At 41.2% G+C, this 16911-nt stretch overlaps 1 protein-coding gene across 4 annotated transcripts in view; it reads left to right on the top strand.

Annotated features, from left to right (window-relative positions):
• utrn (utrophin) overlaps positions 1-16911 on the top strand; it is a 190551-nt gene that overhangs the window by 141604 nt on the left and 32036 nt on the right. For all 4 annotated transcript variants that reach the window (XM_073492397.1, XM_073492400.1, XM_073492399.1 and 1 more), the window contains exons 63-69: positions 558-619; positions 2518-2592; positions 5787-5988; positions 6718-6803; positions 8243-8400; positions 12707-12873; positions 15105-15216. In XM_073492397.1, the coding sequence (XP_073348498.1) occupies positions 558-619; positions 2518-2592; positions 5787-5988; positions 6718-6803; positions 8243-8400; positions 12707-12873; positions 15105-15216 (862 nt within the window). The remainder of the gene's footprint in view (positions 1-557; positions 620-2517; positions 2593-5786; positions 5989-6717; positions 6804-8242; positions 8401-12706; positions 12874-15104; positions 15217-16911) is intronic.

Genomic DNA, 16911 nt, shown 5'->3' on the forward strand with positions numbered 1-16911 from the left:
ATTTGTGAGGTTTCTGTCTGAAGCAGAAATGTAAACAGGGAGTTGAGACTTGGTCCCCCTATATGGTTATTATTTATTTATGTTCCATGGTGTTGTGAAAGGTAGATCCTGTAGTGAGGACAGGGATTCACAGTGTGTATGTGTGTGTGAGGGTGCGTGTGTGTCCTGTTTCAATCAGAGGGTGCTGTTTGTGATTTATGATTTGTGGAGGAATCTGTAGCCTCCGTCCCCAATTCGCACAGGATACCAGTTTATAAAGCCATCAAATGTTTGCACACGTCAAATGATGATGATAATAGTGATGTTAGCGTCTAGGCAAAAGTGTGTATTCCTTTTTACCAGGTTCTTATATGTACTGGTGCTGTTTTGTGTGTAGCTTTCAAAGTAGTATTGCCTGTCATTGTGTTTTTTTTCTTCTTCTTTTGTCATGAGCCATGAGAGTGTTTTTGAGTATGTGTGTGATTTGACGTCAGTGGCTCCTGTTCTGTTTGTGTGTTGTTGTTTTTTTTGTGCGTCTCTCAGGCTTAATGGTTCTCCTCTGTTGTTGTGCTTTTCAGTCACCATTCACAGACCACCTGCTGGGACCATCCAAAGATGACAGAGCTCTACCAGTCACTAGGTTAGAAACACACACACACACACACACACACACACACACACACACACACACACACACACACACACACACACAGACAATCACGCACACACACATTCACACATTCACACAGTGTCTTTAAAATCATGACATAGTGGTTTTTTTTGTTGGCCCAAAGAGTCTGTTTTATCATTTACAAAAGGCAGAAATTTACATAACATCCTGGTGATAACAAGGTAATGCCTTTTAAAATAAACAGTTAATAATAAATATCATGTATTTACCAAGTAAAAACAAGGTAAATATGACAATGCTATTACTAAATAGTTTTGCTGTGTTGCTATCTTTAAATTTGTTTCCCTATCATCACCCTTTTTGGCCCCTTAGTAACCTGTTACATTAATTTCTTTCTAATATTACCCAGATATACCCATTGTCATTACCAGGCTAATACTTGGTTATTACTTTGGTATTATCGTATTACTTATTGACACTTTATTATCAAACTATTGCCCCCCCATTACCGTGTTGTTACAGAGCTGTAATGTAAAGAGCGACCTTACAGAAAACATTTTTTCTCTGTTATCCTTAACTGGTATTAGGCCATGCTGATAGCTCAGCTTTGTTTGCCGAAGTTTTAAGATACTGTCTATGTGATTTCTGCCTCCACCCCATAAAAATGGAGGTGAGCAATATTTCTGTCCAGAAACCATGTTCCTGTCTCTGTTCTTGTTTTGGAGGATTTCTGTTTAAAAAGTTTAATGAAAACTTTTCACAGTGTGTTCTGTGTGTCATTCTGAGTAATGGGGCTGCTGATTCTGAAAAGAGATGTTGCTGTAGAACTTTTGTGTGACGCTGTGAGGAACAAAAATAAAATTCCTTTCACTGCCATTGTATGAGGAAGGAGGCAAGCATTTCAGAGACAGATCTTTAAGAACTTTGGCGAATAAACTGAAAACTATCTACATAGCCAGATATCACTAAAAGTAAGTCATAAAACAATTATTTAATTTAGTTGAAGTGAGACTTTAAAGAGACAATTTGCAAGATACGGACAGATTTTAGTTAAAAACATTCAAAAAATGTACAAACGTCATCAACAGAGTGTGAAGACACAAAAGTGAAACAAGTTGATCTCTTTTACCAAACTAAGAGTTTAATTGCCTCATTGTCATTGTAAAACCTACAGTATTTCTTTCAAACTGGACTAAACTAAATAAACTCTGGTTACATACTACCCGGTGTTTTTGGAGCTGCCTTCGAATCCTGGCTGTATTTGACAAATTGCACCTTTAATCAAATCAATAAAGCCTGTTTTATTGCTGTTTACTCGTCTTTTAAAGGGCTAGCAACTACTTGCATTTTTTTTAGTTTTTTTTTTTACGTTTGATGAAACTGGCCCCTGATCTTTTTGAAAGCTGTTTTCTCGTGAGGGAGCAGCAACATCTTGTAGTCCTGTTACTCGTGTCTAGTTGGTTTACTCTTCACATTTAACTTCGAAATTGTGCCCTAAACTTTCCTCTCTCTCCCCTGCTCCCTGTTAATGTCCATATGCAGTCTCCGTCCCTGTGGGGTGGCCATTATGACTCTATTTTTATTATTTTTTTAATGAGCAGTCGGATAAGTAATAAGCTGTGAAACTTTGGGAGCATTTGCTGTAGGCCAGCAGCTCAACAAACGGCGGCGACCTCCACTGAGACAAAACTCACTAACCTAATTACACTGTCCACATTAACCACCCCTCCTCTCAGTCATCTCCGTAGACAATAACTAACACAGAAGCCGACTTTCATTGAAGACAAGGGTCCTCCTAATGTTGCCCAGTGGGCAGATTTCTGTTGCACTTTGTTTTCTGATTTTCTGCCTCCGTTTTCTTTTTGTCTGTCTACCTTTCATCTCTCCGTCTCTATCCCTGCCTGTAGCGGACCTGAACAATGTGAGATTCTCAGCATACCGAACAGCCATGAAGATCCGCAGACTACAGAAAGCACTTTGCTGTAAGTTACACTCACACACACACACAATCATACACACCTTAATACCTACATTCCTGGTCTGCTTCTTTGAAGTCTGGGTGCAGTGAGGAGATGCAGTAATAATTTGAAGCTTTGCCTGACGCTGTGGCAGACCAGCGCAGGAGCCAGGATATTTTGGCTTTAGAATTACACACCTTGTCAGTATATGTGTGGCAGGTGGATGGTTTTGTCCAGGCACATTCACAGCTGGTGCTTGCGTTAGGCCTGTTGAGCATAGCGTCATTTGGTGTGCACAGGTGGGATTTTTTTTCAAATTTTTTTTCTCAACACTGCTGTTTGCTTGTTTGAAATGGAAGCTTTGATAAAGGCGACTATTACCCACAGTCTCAGGTGGCTATCATCATCCCCATCTCCACACGCTGCAGGTGCATGCATGCAGCCTCCCCCTTCATGATGTTTAAACCAGCGTGGCAGCAGCGACTCAGGCTCTGCACAGTGCAGTAGTAATGGTGACAAATGTTAACTGTTATCCAGCTGTTGACATTATTATAGCAGCACACGCTGCGAGACCATGTCGCTCATTTACATCCTGCTGTTAGTAGAAGTTTGCTCTGTGTGCATGCATGAAACAAATGCCTCATGTACGTGTGTGTGCAGCTGAGGCCTGTGCACCTGAATACTCGTGGGTATCAAAGTGTGTTATTGTGTTTGTTGGTTGTTAATGAGTTTGAATGATTCAGGCGTTTTAGTTTGCTATCTCATATTGGTTCTCTGATCGCATGCGTGTGTTTGTGACGGGAATGCATTAGTCTGAGTGATTTCGACTTGGGGCACTGCAATTCAATTTCATCCATTAGATTAGAACAGTCACAGCGCAGAACACACAGATGCATGCAAACACACACACACACACACACACACACACAGCAAAAGGATCAGTAGTTATTAGTTATTAGCCTGGATTCATGTAAAATCTGTGCTGCGAGACCTGTGTGTTCCTGTATGAATGTTTGTAAATGTGTGTGTGTCCCAACACACATGACAGGGATACTATAAAATGGCTAATTGGGTTAAGTCTGCGCCAGGGGGCTGGAGAAGCACAAATGAGCTTGCGTGGCATCCCGCTAATGTGCTAAAGCCTCTCAGCTTTATATCTGACTGTGCGCGTAGTGAGGAATCTCTGGAGAAGTAAAGTTTTGCTGTCTGGCAGCATGGATGCCCCGCTGTGCCCGATCCACATGGATACACCCCAGTAATTAGTGCTGTCTGGGGAGCAGGGGGCAACTTAAGGCAAGGAAGCTGCAGAGGGGTTGTCGAGGAGTGAACAACAGGGCAAATGAGGAGACTTAAGTGAGGAGAGGAGGTGAAAGGGATGAAGGCTGTGGGAGAGAGAGCAAGTTTGAAATGGTTTCTAGAAAGGGGCTAAGACAGTCACAGGAAGAGACACATACGTCTTTCCATTGTTTTGCTCTCTAAAAATCTGAAGTGATACACCGAGCTCAATATCCTGAAAATAGAAATACACGTAGGCGACATGTCTAAATAAGTTCAAGAGAAATGTTTTTATTGAAGTGATAATGATCTATCGATTAGTTAAATGTATTTTTGTTTATCCATGTATTCTTTGTTTTGTATGTACCACTTTGTTAAGCGTCCTTGGGTACCCTGAAAGGCGCTATATAAATTAAATTTATTATTATTATTATTTTTATTATTATTGACCAAAAAGGGTCAACTTAAGACACTATATTAATTATCGGATAATTGTTTCAGTCATTTTTCAAGCAAAAATGTCAAACATTTGCTGGTTCCAGCTACTTAAATGTAATGATTGTCTGCTTTTCTTTGTCGTTCATGATAATAGTAAATGAAAAGTATTTGAGTTTTGGACTGTTGGTTCGACTAAGGAAGCACTTTGAAGAAGTCATTTTGCGCTTTGGGAAAGTGTGATGAGCATTTTTAATTGGCAGATCAACTGATAATAAATAATAATAGTCAGTTGCAGCCCTAACTGTAACAGCCTTCATTCTAATCAACCACCTGTAGCAGACCACACGCTGTTTATTTGTTTCACCACCGTGCAGCGTCTTCGTGTTTTGAGCAGAGACGGGATTAACTACCTCTCTTGAATTCATGTACATCGACGTGGCATCCCAAGTGCATGCTGGGTACTAGTTCTATCCATGTTTTGTCTCAGAAGTACATTCACTGAAAGAAAAAAACAATTGTCTTAAAGAAATAGTTCAACATTTTGGGAAAAAATGCTAGAAGCTTATTTGCTCATTACCTTTGGACAGAGCCAGGCTAGTTGTTTCCCTCTGTTCCCCCTCTTTGTGCTAAGCTAAGCTAACTGGCTTCTAGGTCCTGCCTCATATTAAATAGACAGATATGACAGTGGTGTTTGTCTTATCATCTAACTATCAGTAAGGAAGTTGGTATAGACTTCTTCTAAAAGTGTATTTTATCTACATCTCAATTACTTTGTTTCGCCTCTGCGTGTTTGCTGCCAGCTGATAGTGATAGCTCATAAGTGAAAGTTACAGTATCAAAGACAATACAAGTATAATTGAAACATTGATGTAAATACAGTATTCCTTTTTTTTTGCTTTGCCATTGAAGACAGAGCCAGTAAATTAGATTAGAGGGAACTAGATTTTTCATGGTTTGACCATTTTACATTTTTTCCTCGTTTGTCTTTTTGCTGTTCAGATTTCTCTCTCATATTAATATTTCAACACAATGATCCATCTGTTCTCTTTCTGTACTCCCGGCAGACCCTCGCACTTAGTTGTTTTGAACTATTTTGGACAAAATATCAGTCAAGTCTGCATTTTTGAAGTTCCTCTATGAATAGTCTGTGCCATTTTCGGCTCCTCGTCCTCTTATGATTTGTTGGCATTTTTTAGAAAAATCTGAGTCAGTGCTGAAAGCCCAGTTAACAAGTCTGAAAGGTTACTTATTAGTCTGACTTGCTCTTCTTCTACTTTTCTGTCACCCCTTATGTGATTTCTCTGTAAACTTTTCTCATTCCTTCTCACTGTCCTTATTAACTTTCCCCTGCTGTCCTCCCTTTTCACTTCTTTCTCCCAATCCTCCTTGTTTCCGTCTCCTCATTGTTTCTCTCCCACTCTGTCCTCTATTTTCTTTTTCATCTAACTCTTCTCATCCTGCCAACTTCCCCCTCTGTCTCCCCCCTCCTCACTTCTTATCTGCAGTGGATCTGCTGGACCTCAGCGTGGCCCAGAACACCTTCGAGCAGCACAAGCTCACCAACAACAATCAGCTGATGACCGTTCCCGACGTCATCAACTGCCTGACGTCCATCTACGACGGCCTGGAGCAGGAGCACAAGGACCTGGTCAACGTGCCGCTCTGCGTTGACATGTGTCTCAACTGGCTGCTCAACGTTTACGACACGTATGTATGCCATCTGTTTTGTGGAGGATTATGAATTCAACTTCTTTGTTTTCTGAAATTGTCACAGATTCGTTAAGTTTGCTTCTTTATGTGCTAAAAATGTCTTAAATCAGATTGGATGAAAGTGGCAGAACTGATGCATCTCATCTCTTCGCTCTTGCATATTTAATCCATCTTCATTGGTGTTGTCTGCGCATAATGATTATGTTGTACATATTTACACACTTGTATGCTTTTACTCTACATATGCTGCTGTTGTCAACAGCATATATGCACCAGTTGGCATGCGAATGGCTGTTGCATACTGCCTTTGTTTGAGACCAGACATGTTCAAATACACTCTGCACCAGCCTAAACAACATGTTTGCATACTGTAAACCAACATGGTTACTGGTCTAAACATTGTTTGTGGTTACACAGAAAATGCATTACCATAACCTCACCAGCTATTTCCTGCAGTGAAAGAAGCAGCAGCACACACAAAAGCACACACACACACACACACACACACACACACACACACACACACACACACACACACAGTTGAAGATTCTTCGCTTTCCAAGCACATAATGATTTTCTGTCACTGCTGCTGCATATAATTCAGATCTGAACCGAAGTGAACACACAAACATTCTGTTTATACACAAACATACACCCACAATAAATATAACTGACTCATTGCCACTGTCTGATATGTGCGTGTGTGTGTGTGTGTGGTCCACACAGTGGTCGCAGTGGAAAGATCCGCGTCCTGTCCATGAAGATCGGTTTGCTCTCTCTCTGCAAGGGACACCTGGAGGAGAAATACAAATGTAAGTGCCAGCGAGCAGTTAGAAAAGCTTCTAATGCACACCCGCACTTACACACCACCCCTCTTGCCACCATTGTGCAGGCCAGTCTGCGAAAGTCCGTGCCATACTGCTCCAGCATGGCTGTAATCCCAGCCGTATTAATCAAACCCACAGAAAGAAAGGAAGAGAGAGACAGAGGAGCTGGAGAACGGGTCGTCTAATTGGATGAGAGACCTCCTCCGCGTTTCCCCTGTTCTTTATTTAATTTTCCTTTCTGATTTATTTTTGAGGATTAGGGAGCGTGAATATAGGCCTGCTGCACTGGGAGGAGACTGTCATTTTGGCTTCCTGCTCTTTGTTTCTGCCACTTTATCTCTCTCTGTCTATCTTCCTCCGCTGTCACTGCTCACACCATTGTTCATCCATCCAGCAGTGTCACTTTGTCTTCCCTCCTATCTTACTTACTCTTGCTCCCCTTCCTCTCCCCCATCCTCCTTCCCCTCTTCCTCTTTCTCTTCCCTTTTTCTTGCCATGGCGTCCCTGAGCCTATTCGTTCCACTGGCAGTTTCTATTAGCCTGAGAAGGGTATCAAGCACGCCTGATTGCGTCCTTCCTCCTTTACTCTTTTAGAGTCTCATTGGCTGGCTGTCCCATGCATATAGCTACACACACACAAACACACACACACACACACACACACACACACACACACACACACACACACACACGCACACACTCACCTAACCAGGCATGCTGCCATTTGACACTCTTTATATGACACTTGCGTATGTCAAATGTAATCTTGTAGCAGAACGTGGGAGACGTGGGTGTCGATCAGTCAGATGACACATGAGGTGTGTTTTGGAATGGGGTCACAACACACATCATTGCTGGTGTTTTGCATGTACCGCACACACACATAATAGGCGCCGGCATCGGGGCCAGGCCTCACACAGAGATCAAAGTCAGCTGCAAGTGGAGCAGAAAGACCTGTCATGCCCTTCGTTTCGCCCTCCCCTCTTTCTCCGCATTACCCTCTCTGCTGTCTTTGCTCAGTTTGTGCACGAGCTCTGGAGATGTCTCATAGCTTCATCTAAAACATAACGCTGTCAACGTGTTAACTGGGCGAGCATGCTTGTCACCGGGCATGTGTCCATGTCCACTACAGCTCTGTCAATCTCTGGCGGAGAGTTGGAGGCAGGGAGAGAGAGATTAGAGAAAAAAAGATTAAAAATTAATCTTTTCCCTGATTTCTTCCTCGTTCTCCCGACCACATCCTACTCACATACACGCACTAACACTTTCCCTCCTACTCCTGCTTTGCCGTCACACCTTCTCCCTCTGCATCTATTTATACCTGAATCCTTTATTTTAAATGTCACCTACATGCTTTGACTTTTTCTCTCCCTCTCTCTACCTCATCTCTCTACCACCTCCACCCCATTTCCCCCCCCACTCAGACCTCTTCAGCCAGGTAGCGTCGGCAGGTGACACGTGTGACCAGAGGCAGCTCGGTCTGCTGCTTCACGAAGCCATCCAGATCCCGAAGCAGCTGGGGGAGGTGGCCGCCTTCGGGGGCTCCAACATCGAGCCCAGTGTTCGAAGCTGCTTCCAGCACGTATGTTCACGTATAGAAGCATGTAGAAATGGACTAACAGCTTTGACACACATCAAAAATAAACTGTTTAAGCACATAAGCTAGGGATTGAGTAATCACATAATGTTCTTAATACCAGATGGATTACAGGCGAGGGGAAGAAATCTCTTTGGAATGCTATTTTGGCCCTGTGTAACCACTAGATGCATTAAACACACATCAAAATCCTTGTTTTGTCATCATAATAAAGTCATAATTAATAACCTATTATATATAGGTATACCTAAACACGTGATGTCAGATATGATGATGAAGTCACACTCAAAAAAGAGATTGATGAGAGAAAGACAAGTCTCTCACTGCATGGACAAAGTGCAGTTAACTATAAAAAAATAATATATATATATATTCTGCAGATGTTTTGATAATTGATTAGCCATGTAAAGTTTTTAGAGTTGTTTAAAAAGTTTTTAAAATGCAAAATGGCAAAAATGTAGTTGTTCCAGTCTCACAAATATGAATTTTTGCTGGTTTTCTTAGTTCCCTGTGAGAGTAAACTGATTGGTTTGTTGGTCAGACAAATCTCGCCATTTGAAGACGTCACTTTGAGCTCTGAGAAATTAATCTTAATTTGTAATTCAAATAGTAGTGGCAGCCAGAATGCAGTCGGAGGCTCGTTATGGCTTGGCAAACATGAGGACAAAACAAGACTAAAACAGATCAACTCAAAATGGCCTCCAGATTTCTGTTTTCCATATTATCTCATCATTCTTGTTTTGAAGAAAAATGGCATATCAACATTTTCTGGGCATTGTCAGGTGTTTTGTCTGTTGGCGGTGGTAGACTGTCTCCAGGCACAAAGTTTGTGGGCATTTTTCCAGGACTCTCAGCTTCTTGAACATCTGCTGGTTCTCCATCACTGCAGAGGGGTTTGCTCTTGTGAGATGCAGATAGGCTATGTATAAAATCTGCTGCATGCACTATATATATTATATATTTGACAATTATCAAAGTTCAAGGTGATTTGTTGTCATTATAGAACTCAGAGTTGCATAACGAAGACTCCATGCTACACAAACAACATATATTCAGTTATTTATTTACACACATACATCAACATGTAGTGCATTGTTTGAATGTGCATCAGGGTGAATGTAAACAGCGGCAACAAGACAGCAACGACATCAAAAGTTTGACATCTGAGAAAAACTGTCCATCCACTTTAGCTGCATGTGAAGACCAGGCATCGATGATGTAAACATAGTCGAGCTCTCCTCATCCCGCTGTAGTCCTGCTCTTGCTTTCCAAAATATAATTGATTCGGTGATCCCAGGGAGTAATTGATTAATCCATTCTTCATATATATCCCTACAACCTCATCCAGCATTTTATGTTTATGTTTGATGTTTATTCCTCCAAGAGTCACAGACATTTTGTATCTATTGCAGCTTAAACATACTTAGAAAAACTGGCTGATTTTCCACTTTTATCCAAAGAGTATTTCTTTCATGAACTCCTTTTTTTCGCTCCTCAAGCCAGTTCGTGACATGAATCAACACAAATCTGTTACAGTGTTCAAAAAGCTAAACATTATAAGCATCAGAAAGATCGGATTGATCATTGGACTGTGCCACTGCATTGTGTCAACATATCTCCCTCTGCCAACATTTCTGCACTGACTTTCAGATTCACACATGGGTTTGTCTATCCTTATTTACATGTAAAGGTTTTGGAGTAACAGTAATCAAAGTTTGGTTAAATATTGGTTAGTATATTAAGAGTTGGAGACAGTGCTGGTAATATTTGTTGGCAAGTGATCAATACTGTAAGAGATTAACTTTCGATGCATCCTCCCGTAGCTAATTGTCATTAAACACCTCAGTCCCCTTTACGTTTTCCAGCTAACTAACACCTGCCTCTCTCAATCCTGTCAAATTGCCTCAATCTTTAAGCTCTACTGACCAACCATGAAGCCTCGAATGGCCTCCAGTCCTCTGCTGGCTGTCCTCTAGTGTTTTACTGCGGCCAGCTAGCCACTTTTCCCGGGTTTATCTCTGGACGTTACTGGCATTTAATGATGCCTTCATCCCCTCGGGATCACTTTCATTTTTCTCACTCCTTTTTCCCTTGGCTAATGCGCTGGCAGTCATAAATGGGAGCCAAACATTAAAATTAGGAAGCTATAAATTTCACTGATTTCATGCACTGCGCCTCTCAAAATAGCAGAGTGAGGTGGTTTCAAACCGTACTGTATCTCTCACCTATTTCTTCTCGAAAAAATGCAAACACCTTGCCTACAATTCACCCTCTTGATGGCTTATTAATACACACCTGCACATGGAGAGGTGAGAATGCACAAACTGCCCACAGACTTGATCATGAATTGCTGTGCCAGCTGTGGCCCAGTTGGACATTAATCATTCAATCATTGAACCAAGTTGACAGGTAGAAACTGACACACATACACACACTCTCATTTACATATTCACACACATATACAAGCAAAGCTCTGTGCCACCTGTGTGTTCGTCTGCCCCGGCAGTGACAGTGCAGTCACCCAGTCCATTTGTTTTAATGGGGCTGTGATGAACGAGTTGCGCCGCCATAAATACGGCCTCTTTCACTGTTCCTTTGTCAGTCTCCTTCATCTACCCATCCATCCGTCTATCTAGCCATCCTTTCAGCCATCTCTTTTCTGCAGTAATTAATCTGTAAGTGCTATAAATCTGTCATTATGTGGCAGGGAGGAGGGAGGGAAGGCAAAGATGAGACTTCAGTATGCAAAAGGAGAGACAGAAAGGTACGGTGATTGTTCAGGGGAAGGTCAAAAAGAAGGGTGAAGGATTTAAAAATGATTTGAGAAGTCATCATTGTGAAAGTTTAATTGGCAGCATTCTCACCCGTCAACCAGTAACTTCTTATGCACTTATGTTCCATGTAAGGAACCACATTTAATTAACATTTTACGGGTTTCAAAATGCACATAAATCACTTAACGTTATAACCAATGATTGCCATTACCTGAAATGTATTTAACCAGATGATCTTAAGTGCTGGGTGTCATTTTAGGAACATATGCTTTTCTGTAACTGATGTTAAACCTCTCAAATGTTCAATGTTGTCCAAAGATAGGCAACTTTACAAGAAGTTACCTTATGAAATACAGTCTGTAGTTGGCAAATTTTAAATTAGAAAACTTTTATGACTACAAATCTAACTAAATATTTGATGCCCGCTTTTGGTTCTTCACCTTTTTTTTCTATGTTTGTTGCTTTCAACACATTTAACGTTTAACCTTACTGGTAAATGTTGATTGTTAGAGCCGTCTGCACACATTGAATACAAAAAAGGTGATCCCTACTTTCAATTTTTCCAGTTGGAATGTGCTTCTTTTTTGTTTTTTAGCACTCATTTATTTTCAGAAGGATATGCTAATAAAATTGAGACACTCTGCAGTCGTGCACACCATAAGCCCCAGGAAGGGATCAGGGGAGCACAAGCATTCCTTTTGATTATTCTCGCCTCTTATTTCAAATATATTCAGCCCTTTGCTGCATTTGCTGCCCTTTTTGTGTGTCAGGGATGATGGAAAGGTCGTCTTTGATTTGTTTAGCGATAACAACAGCCATGTCAAAGCTTCTCACCCTGTGTTGGCTTTTCCAGCAGGCTCATTATAATCTGCAGTTGAACAACGATGTTTCTTGTGAACATTTTTTTCATGTCCTGCAGTGTTTCTTGGTTTTATATTTCTGTAAAGTTGACACTATTGTCATTATGTGATCCCAGAGATTGTTTCACATTGAGAGTATTTAAAACAGTAGACTTGTAAGTTACATAAACAATCACACCTCCAAAAGTTTAAAGCAGCAGTTTAGAGTAGGAGATGGTGGGTGTTTTACATAGCTACTTGCATGGGGCATTATGGCTGTTAGCTAACAGCAAAGCTATGGGCGTGTAGGACAAGGGCAGTGAGGGTGTTAAAATCAATCAAAGTTTATAGTAGGATATTTCAACCAATAAACATGAATAAAGAGCTCATAAAATTTATTTCATCTTGGTCCACAACTCAAGGCTGTTATGCTTCTAAGGGAACCATTGCTTTAATATGTATGGTCATCTTAAATGTGTCTGCATCTTTATTAGGCTTTCAGTAACAAGCAGAGAGTTACAGCCTGTTTTTCATTTCTGCAAATGATGATGCGCATGTTTCTTAATCATGTTCGGTTCATCGTCTCTGTTTGGTAATAGAAACTGTAAACTTCACATGCTTGCTAAACTTTTGATTTAAAGGCTCCTAACTCCCTGCACTGCATCTTTTTATGCCCAGGTGAACAATAAGGTGGAGCTGGAGCCCAGGCAGTTTGTTGATTGGATGCGTCTGGAGCCACAGTCAATGGTTTGGCTTCCTGTCCTGCACAGAGTGGCTGCTGCAGAGACGGCGAAACATCAGGCCAAGTGTAACATCTGCAAGGAGTGTCCTATTGTTGGCTTCAGGTAAAACACACACTCTCGCTCAGATTCAGCATTTAATTCAAGATTTTTGTAGCACACTTGCAAATTAAAGTGACAAGTCTGGAACATGTAACAAGGCACTCACACAAACGCTAAATGTGGCAGCATTCTGTGTTGTTCTCTCCTGGTTGAGCATAAAGGGCAGATCTGCTCTGGAGGGCAGGCATTTATCTAAATGTCAACAGCTGATACACCACTGACTAAATACCATCTGGAGGTTTGCAATGAAACATGCACACACACACAAACGCAAAAACGGAAACATGCCCGTACACACAAACATACGGACTACAGCCACATTCACAAAGTTCACAAAGAGCCAAATGGCTGGCAAACAATCCAACAGACCACCCTCTGATACTATGCAGGATTGACAATCACACACATAAACACCTGCCTTTGTTTTAGTTGGTTCCTGATCTTCACTTATCCTAGACTTATAAGTAACAACAGGTTATGAAAGATGTGCGTCCCTTTTCAACAGCTGTCGTTTTTTTGCTGACAGTTTTCACACTTAAGCAGGGAAAGGTTTTTTCTGTGGATCGAGATATGGGTAACAGCACGGCAAGTGAAGTAGGGTGGCAGGATTGTCCCTTTCAGATCCCTTGCTTTGCCAGCAGAAAGAGAAATGCAGTCAGACATTTGATGAAGCACACGTCTCCCAAGTTCTGTCATTGATCGATGAGAGGGAGCGATGGAAGGAAGGCGAGGCAGAGAGCAAGAGTGAAAGAGGAGGCAAAATGCATAGCAGGCATTTTGTAGATTTCATTTTTTTTTTTTTTGTCTTGTAAGTAGCAGTAGTTTTTTCAACGAGCATAGTACACGGGAACATCCAAAAGCATAACGTGTCAGCAGATATGTTTACATGTGATAAATGTAAACCTAACCGCAACAAATTAGTGTGACAGTTAACAAGCCACATTCAACATGCACCATTCCCTGTGCAGTGAAGCATACCTGTCCAAAATGTGTCACATTTACATATTTACTTGCAATGTTGTTCCTGCAAGCCATAATTCAACTTAATGGCCCGTGCTACAAAATGCTAGTGAAATCGAAGGCCTTGATGCTGTTTTTGATATGAAAATTCTTTAGAACTAATAATGAAAAATTGCTTGTTAACCTTTATTTTTTAATCTTTTTGGTCCTATTATTCACTCTTATTGTGCTAATGTTTAGGTAAATGATTTCCAACCAGGGTTACTAGTGAGGACCCTAGCGGGTACTTATGCAGTTGCCAGTGGATGTGCAGAAAACACTTGGAGTAGCTTAAAACCAATTTTGACAAAAAAAAAAAAAAAAAATGTATATATATAGATATATAGATATATATATAGATATATAGATATATAGATAGATATATATATATATAGATGAACACTGAATGGTTAAAATAAGTAGCTATAAGTAAGACAAAAGGTTTCAATAGTTTGTTATAAGTAATAGATGAACAGTTAGCTATAAGAAATGAAAGCACGCAGTTGAAATAATTGATAAAAGTAAGTGATGAACCTTTGTCGTACATAGCACACAGGTCCCAGTATTTACCAGAGTCGCTTGTGGATCAACTCATTAGTTAAGTGCCATCCTCAGCACCTCCTGCTGTGAAGGTGAATTACCGCCCCCTCCTCGCGGTAATATGCTGCACGTCCATAGGTAATGGCACATTTGACTGGGTGGTGTTGTGTTGCATCCTTTGATATATGGCACTCTCTCGTAGCTCATCAGTCAGCTAACCTTGGGAGAGCCGGAGAGGAGAGAAAGATAAAAGACTTAAGCTATTACGTCTGAATGGCTCCTGTCTCAATTTAGCTGTTAAATGGCCTCGTGGCTACAGCTGCTGCTGAGGACAACATCCTCGACAGTTATTGTCACGTTGTTGTGTTTTGGTGGAAATCCAACTGTCTGTCACACCGTCAGCATATTGAGAAGGGTGTGTGTCTGTGTCTCTGTGTGTGTGAACATGTGCATGTGGAGGATTGTGTGTTTGAGTGACAGTGGAAATTGACAGCTCTCCAGAAGGCCCCAGTGTAGCCTGGAGATGAGTCATGTTGTCGGGCTACATGTGTGCTCACGCGCACACACGCGCACACACACATGCACGCGTGCACACCCTGAGGACATGAAAGTGAAATCCACACACTCTACTTCCCAGCTCAACTTATCTCACTTTCCACCTCCCTTTCTTTCCTCGCCTTTCTCTCACTCTCCAGGTATCGCAGTCTGAAGCATTTCAACTACGACGTGTGTCAGAGCTGCTTCTTTTCTGGGCGCACCGCCAAGGGCCACAAGCTCAACTACCCCATGGTGGAGTACTGCACACCGGTGAGACACACACACACAATCACACACACATTGTTCAGCAGCTCATCTCATATCTCTTTTCCACGTGCTGGCACACTCCACTCATCCATTTAATGAAAGCACAGGCATTCACACTCGCAGACTTTGGTTATTACAGAAACACATTTATGCTGATTTTCAATTTGAATTTATTACCTTGCACTGAACACATGTTGATGTTTTAATTTATAAATATGTTGTACCCTCTATGGTCTGAGTTTTGATTGTCTCACTAGAATGAGCAAGCCACCAACACACCACAGCCCCTCGCATTTATTTAATGTTATTTTTAAAGCCTGAACGCCCACTAAGACCTTCTAGTCTGCATTCAGATTCGTCCTAAAGGTCAGGGCTCTGAGATCGAATGGGGCTGAGTCAAGTTCTTCCACACCAAACTCAGAAAAACATGTCTCTATGGACCTTTCTTTGTGCGGGTTGAAACAGGACCGTGCCTTTCCCAAACTGTTACCACAGATTTGGAAGCACCTTACTGTTGAAAATATTGTATTTTGTAGCATTAGGATTCCCCTTAAAGGAAAAGATAACCCCAAAATGAAAATTCAGTCATTATCTACTCACCCCCAAGCCAATGGAAAGCAAGGTGAAGTTTAGTAAAACAAAAAATATATGTGGAGCTTCACAGCAAAATAATCTTGTAGCTTTCTTCTAAAAACCTGAAGCAGATGGGGGAAAACAGTCAAAAACAAACAAAAAATGGCTCGATACAGCTTGTCTGTCTTATCCAAGTCTTCCAAAACCAGGAAAAACAGACCAAAACTACAGAGAAAGATGTGGACAAGATTGACAAAAGTTAACTTAACCCATTCTGACTCCAAACCGGACACCAGTTAACATCTTACCTTAACCAAGAACCAAATCTCAGCCCTAATATTGAATTGATTTACCTCGTGGGTACTAGCTTTTTGTCCACAGCTGGGAAATGAGTTCCCATTATCTGCCTGTGTAAACAGATTTTTAGCCTCTCACTGTGATTAATCCAAGTTGACATTACTCCTGCCTCTACTTCCCATGCAGTTGATTTCTACAACTTGTTCCAGGATCAACCCCCCTGACAGAAGTCTGATTTAAATTTACATGAACAAATGGCAAAATACTCATGGCTCTCTGAGGTCTTTTTTTATCATTTCTGCCAGAAAGCAATATTTCACTTTACTACTGCTTGGAGAGAAGAATATTAGAAAGGGGGGAGCTTGGCGAAATTGAACATAGCTCTCTTTCTCAATTAGGATCGCATACTTGTGGGCCAACTCAATTCGATATTGCTTAACGTCAAACTTTGAGTGACTGGAGCGGAGACGTTTCTCATTTCTGTCTTTTAATTTGCTTTTTCAATTTTGCAAATGGGATAGATATTGACTTTGGAGGAGCAGCTTTAGGGACTAGTGATCATTCTTCCCTGAGTTAAGATGCCCAGCAGCTGCCTGCCCTGACTTTGGAGAGACATTTTCTTATTTTCAGCTTTGCTGCAGCAACATATACTTGCGCTTACGCAGCTATAGGGTACGTTAATCACTTGAGAGTTTACTGATCAACAAATGTTGGAAAGGGAGAAATAGACAGTGACCTCAGGAGGGTTTACAACGTTTCTCCTTACTTTGTCCACATAGTGTTACAGCACATTTTATAATCAAAGTGGATTACCGTGAAATGAAAGTA

This window comes from Pagrus major, chromosome 22 (assembly GCF_040436345.1).
Source record: "Pagrus major chromosome 22, Pma_NU_1.0".
NCBI lineage: Eukaryota > Metazoa > Chordata > Actinopteri > Spariformes > Sparidae > Pagrus > Pagrus major.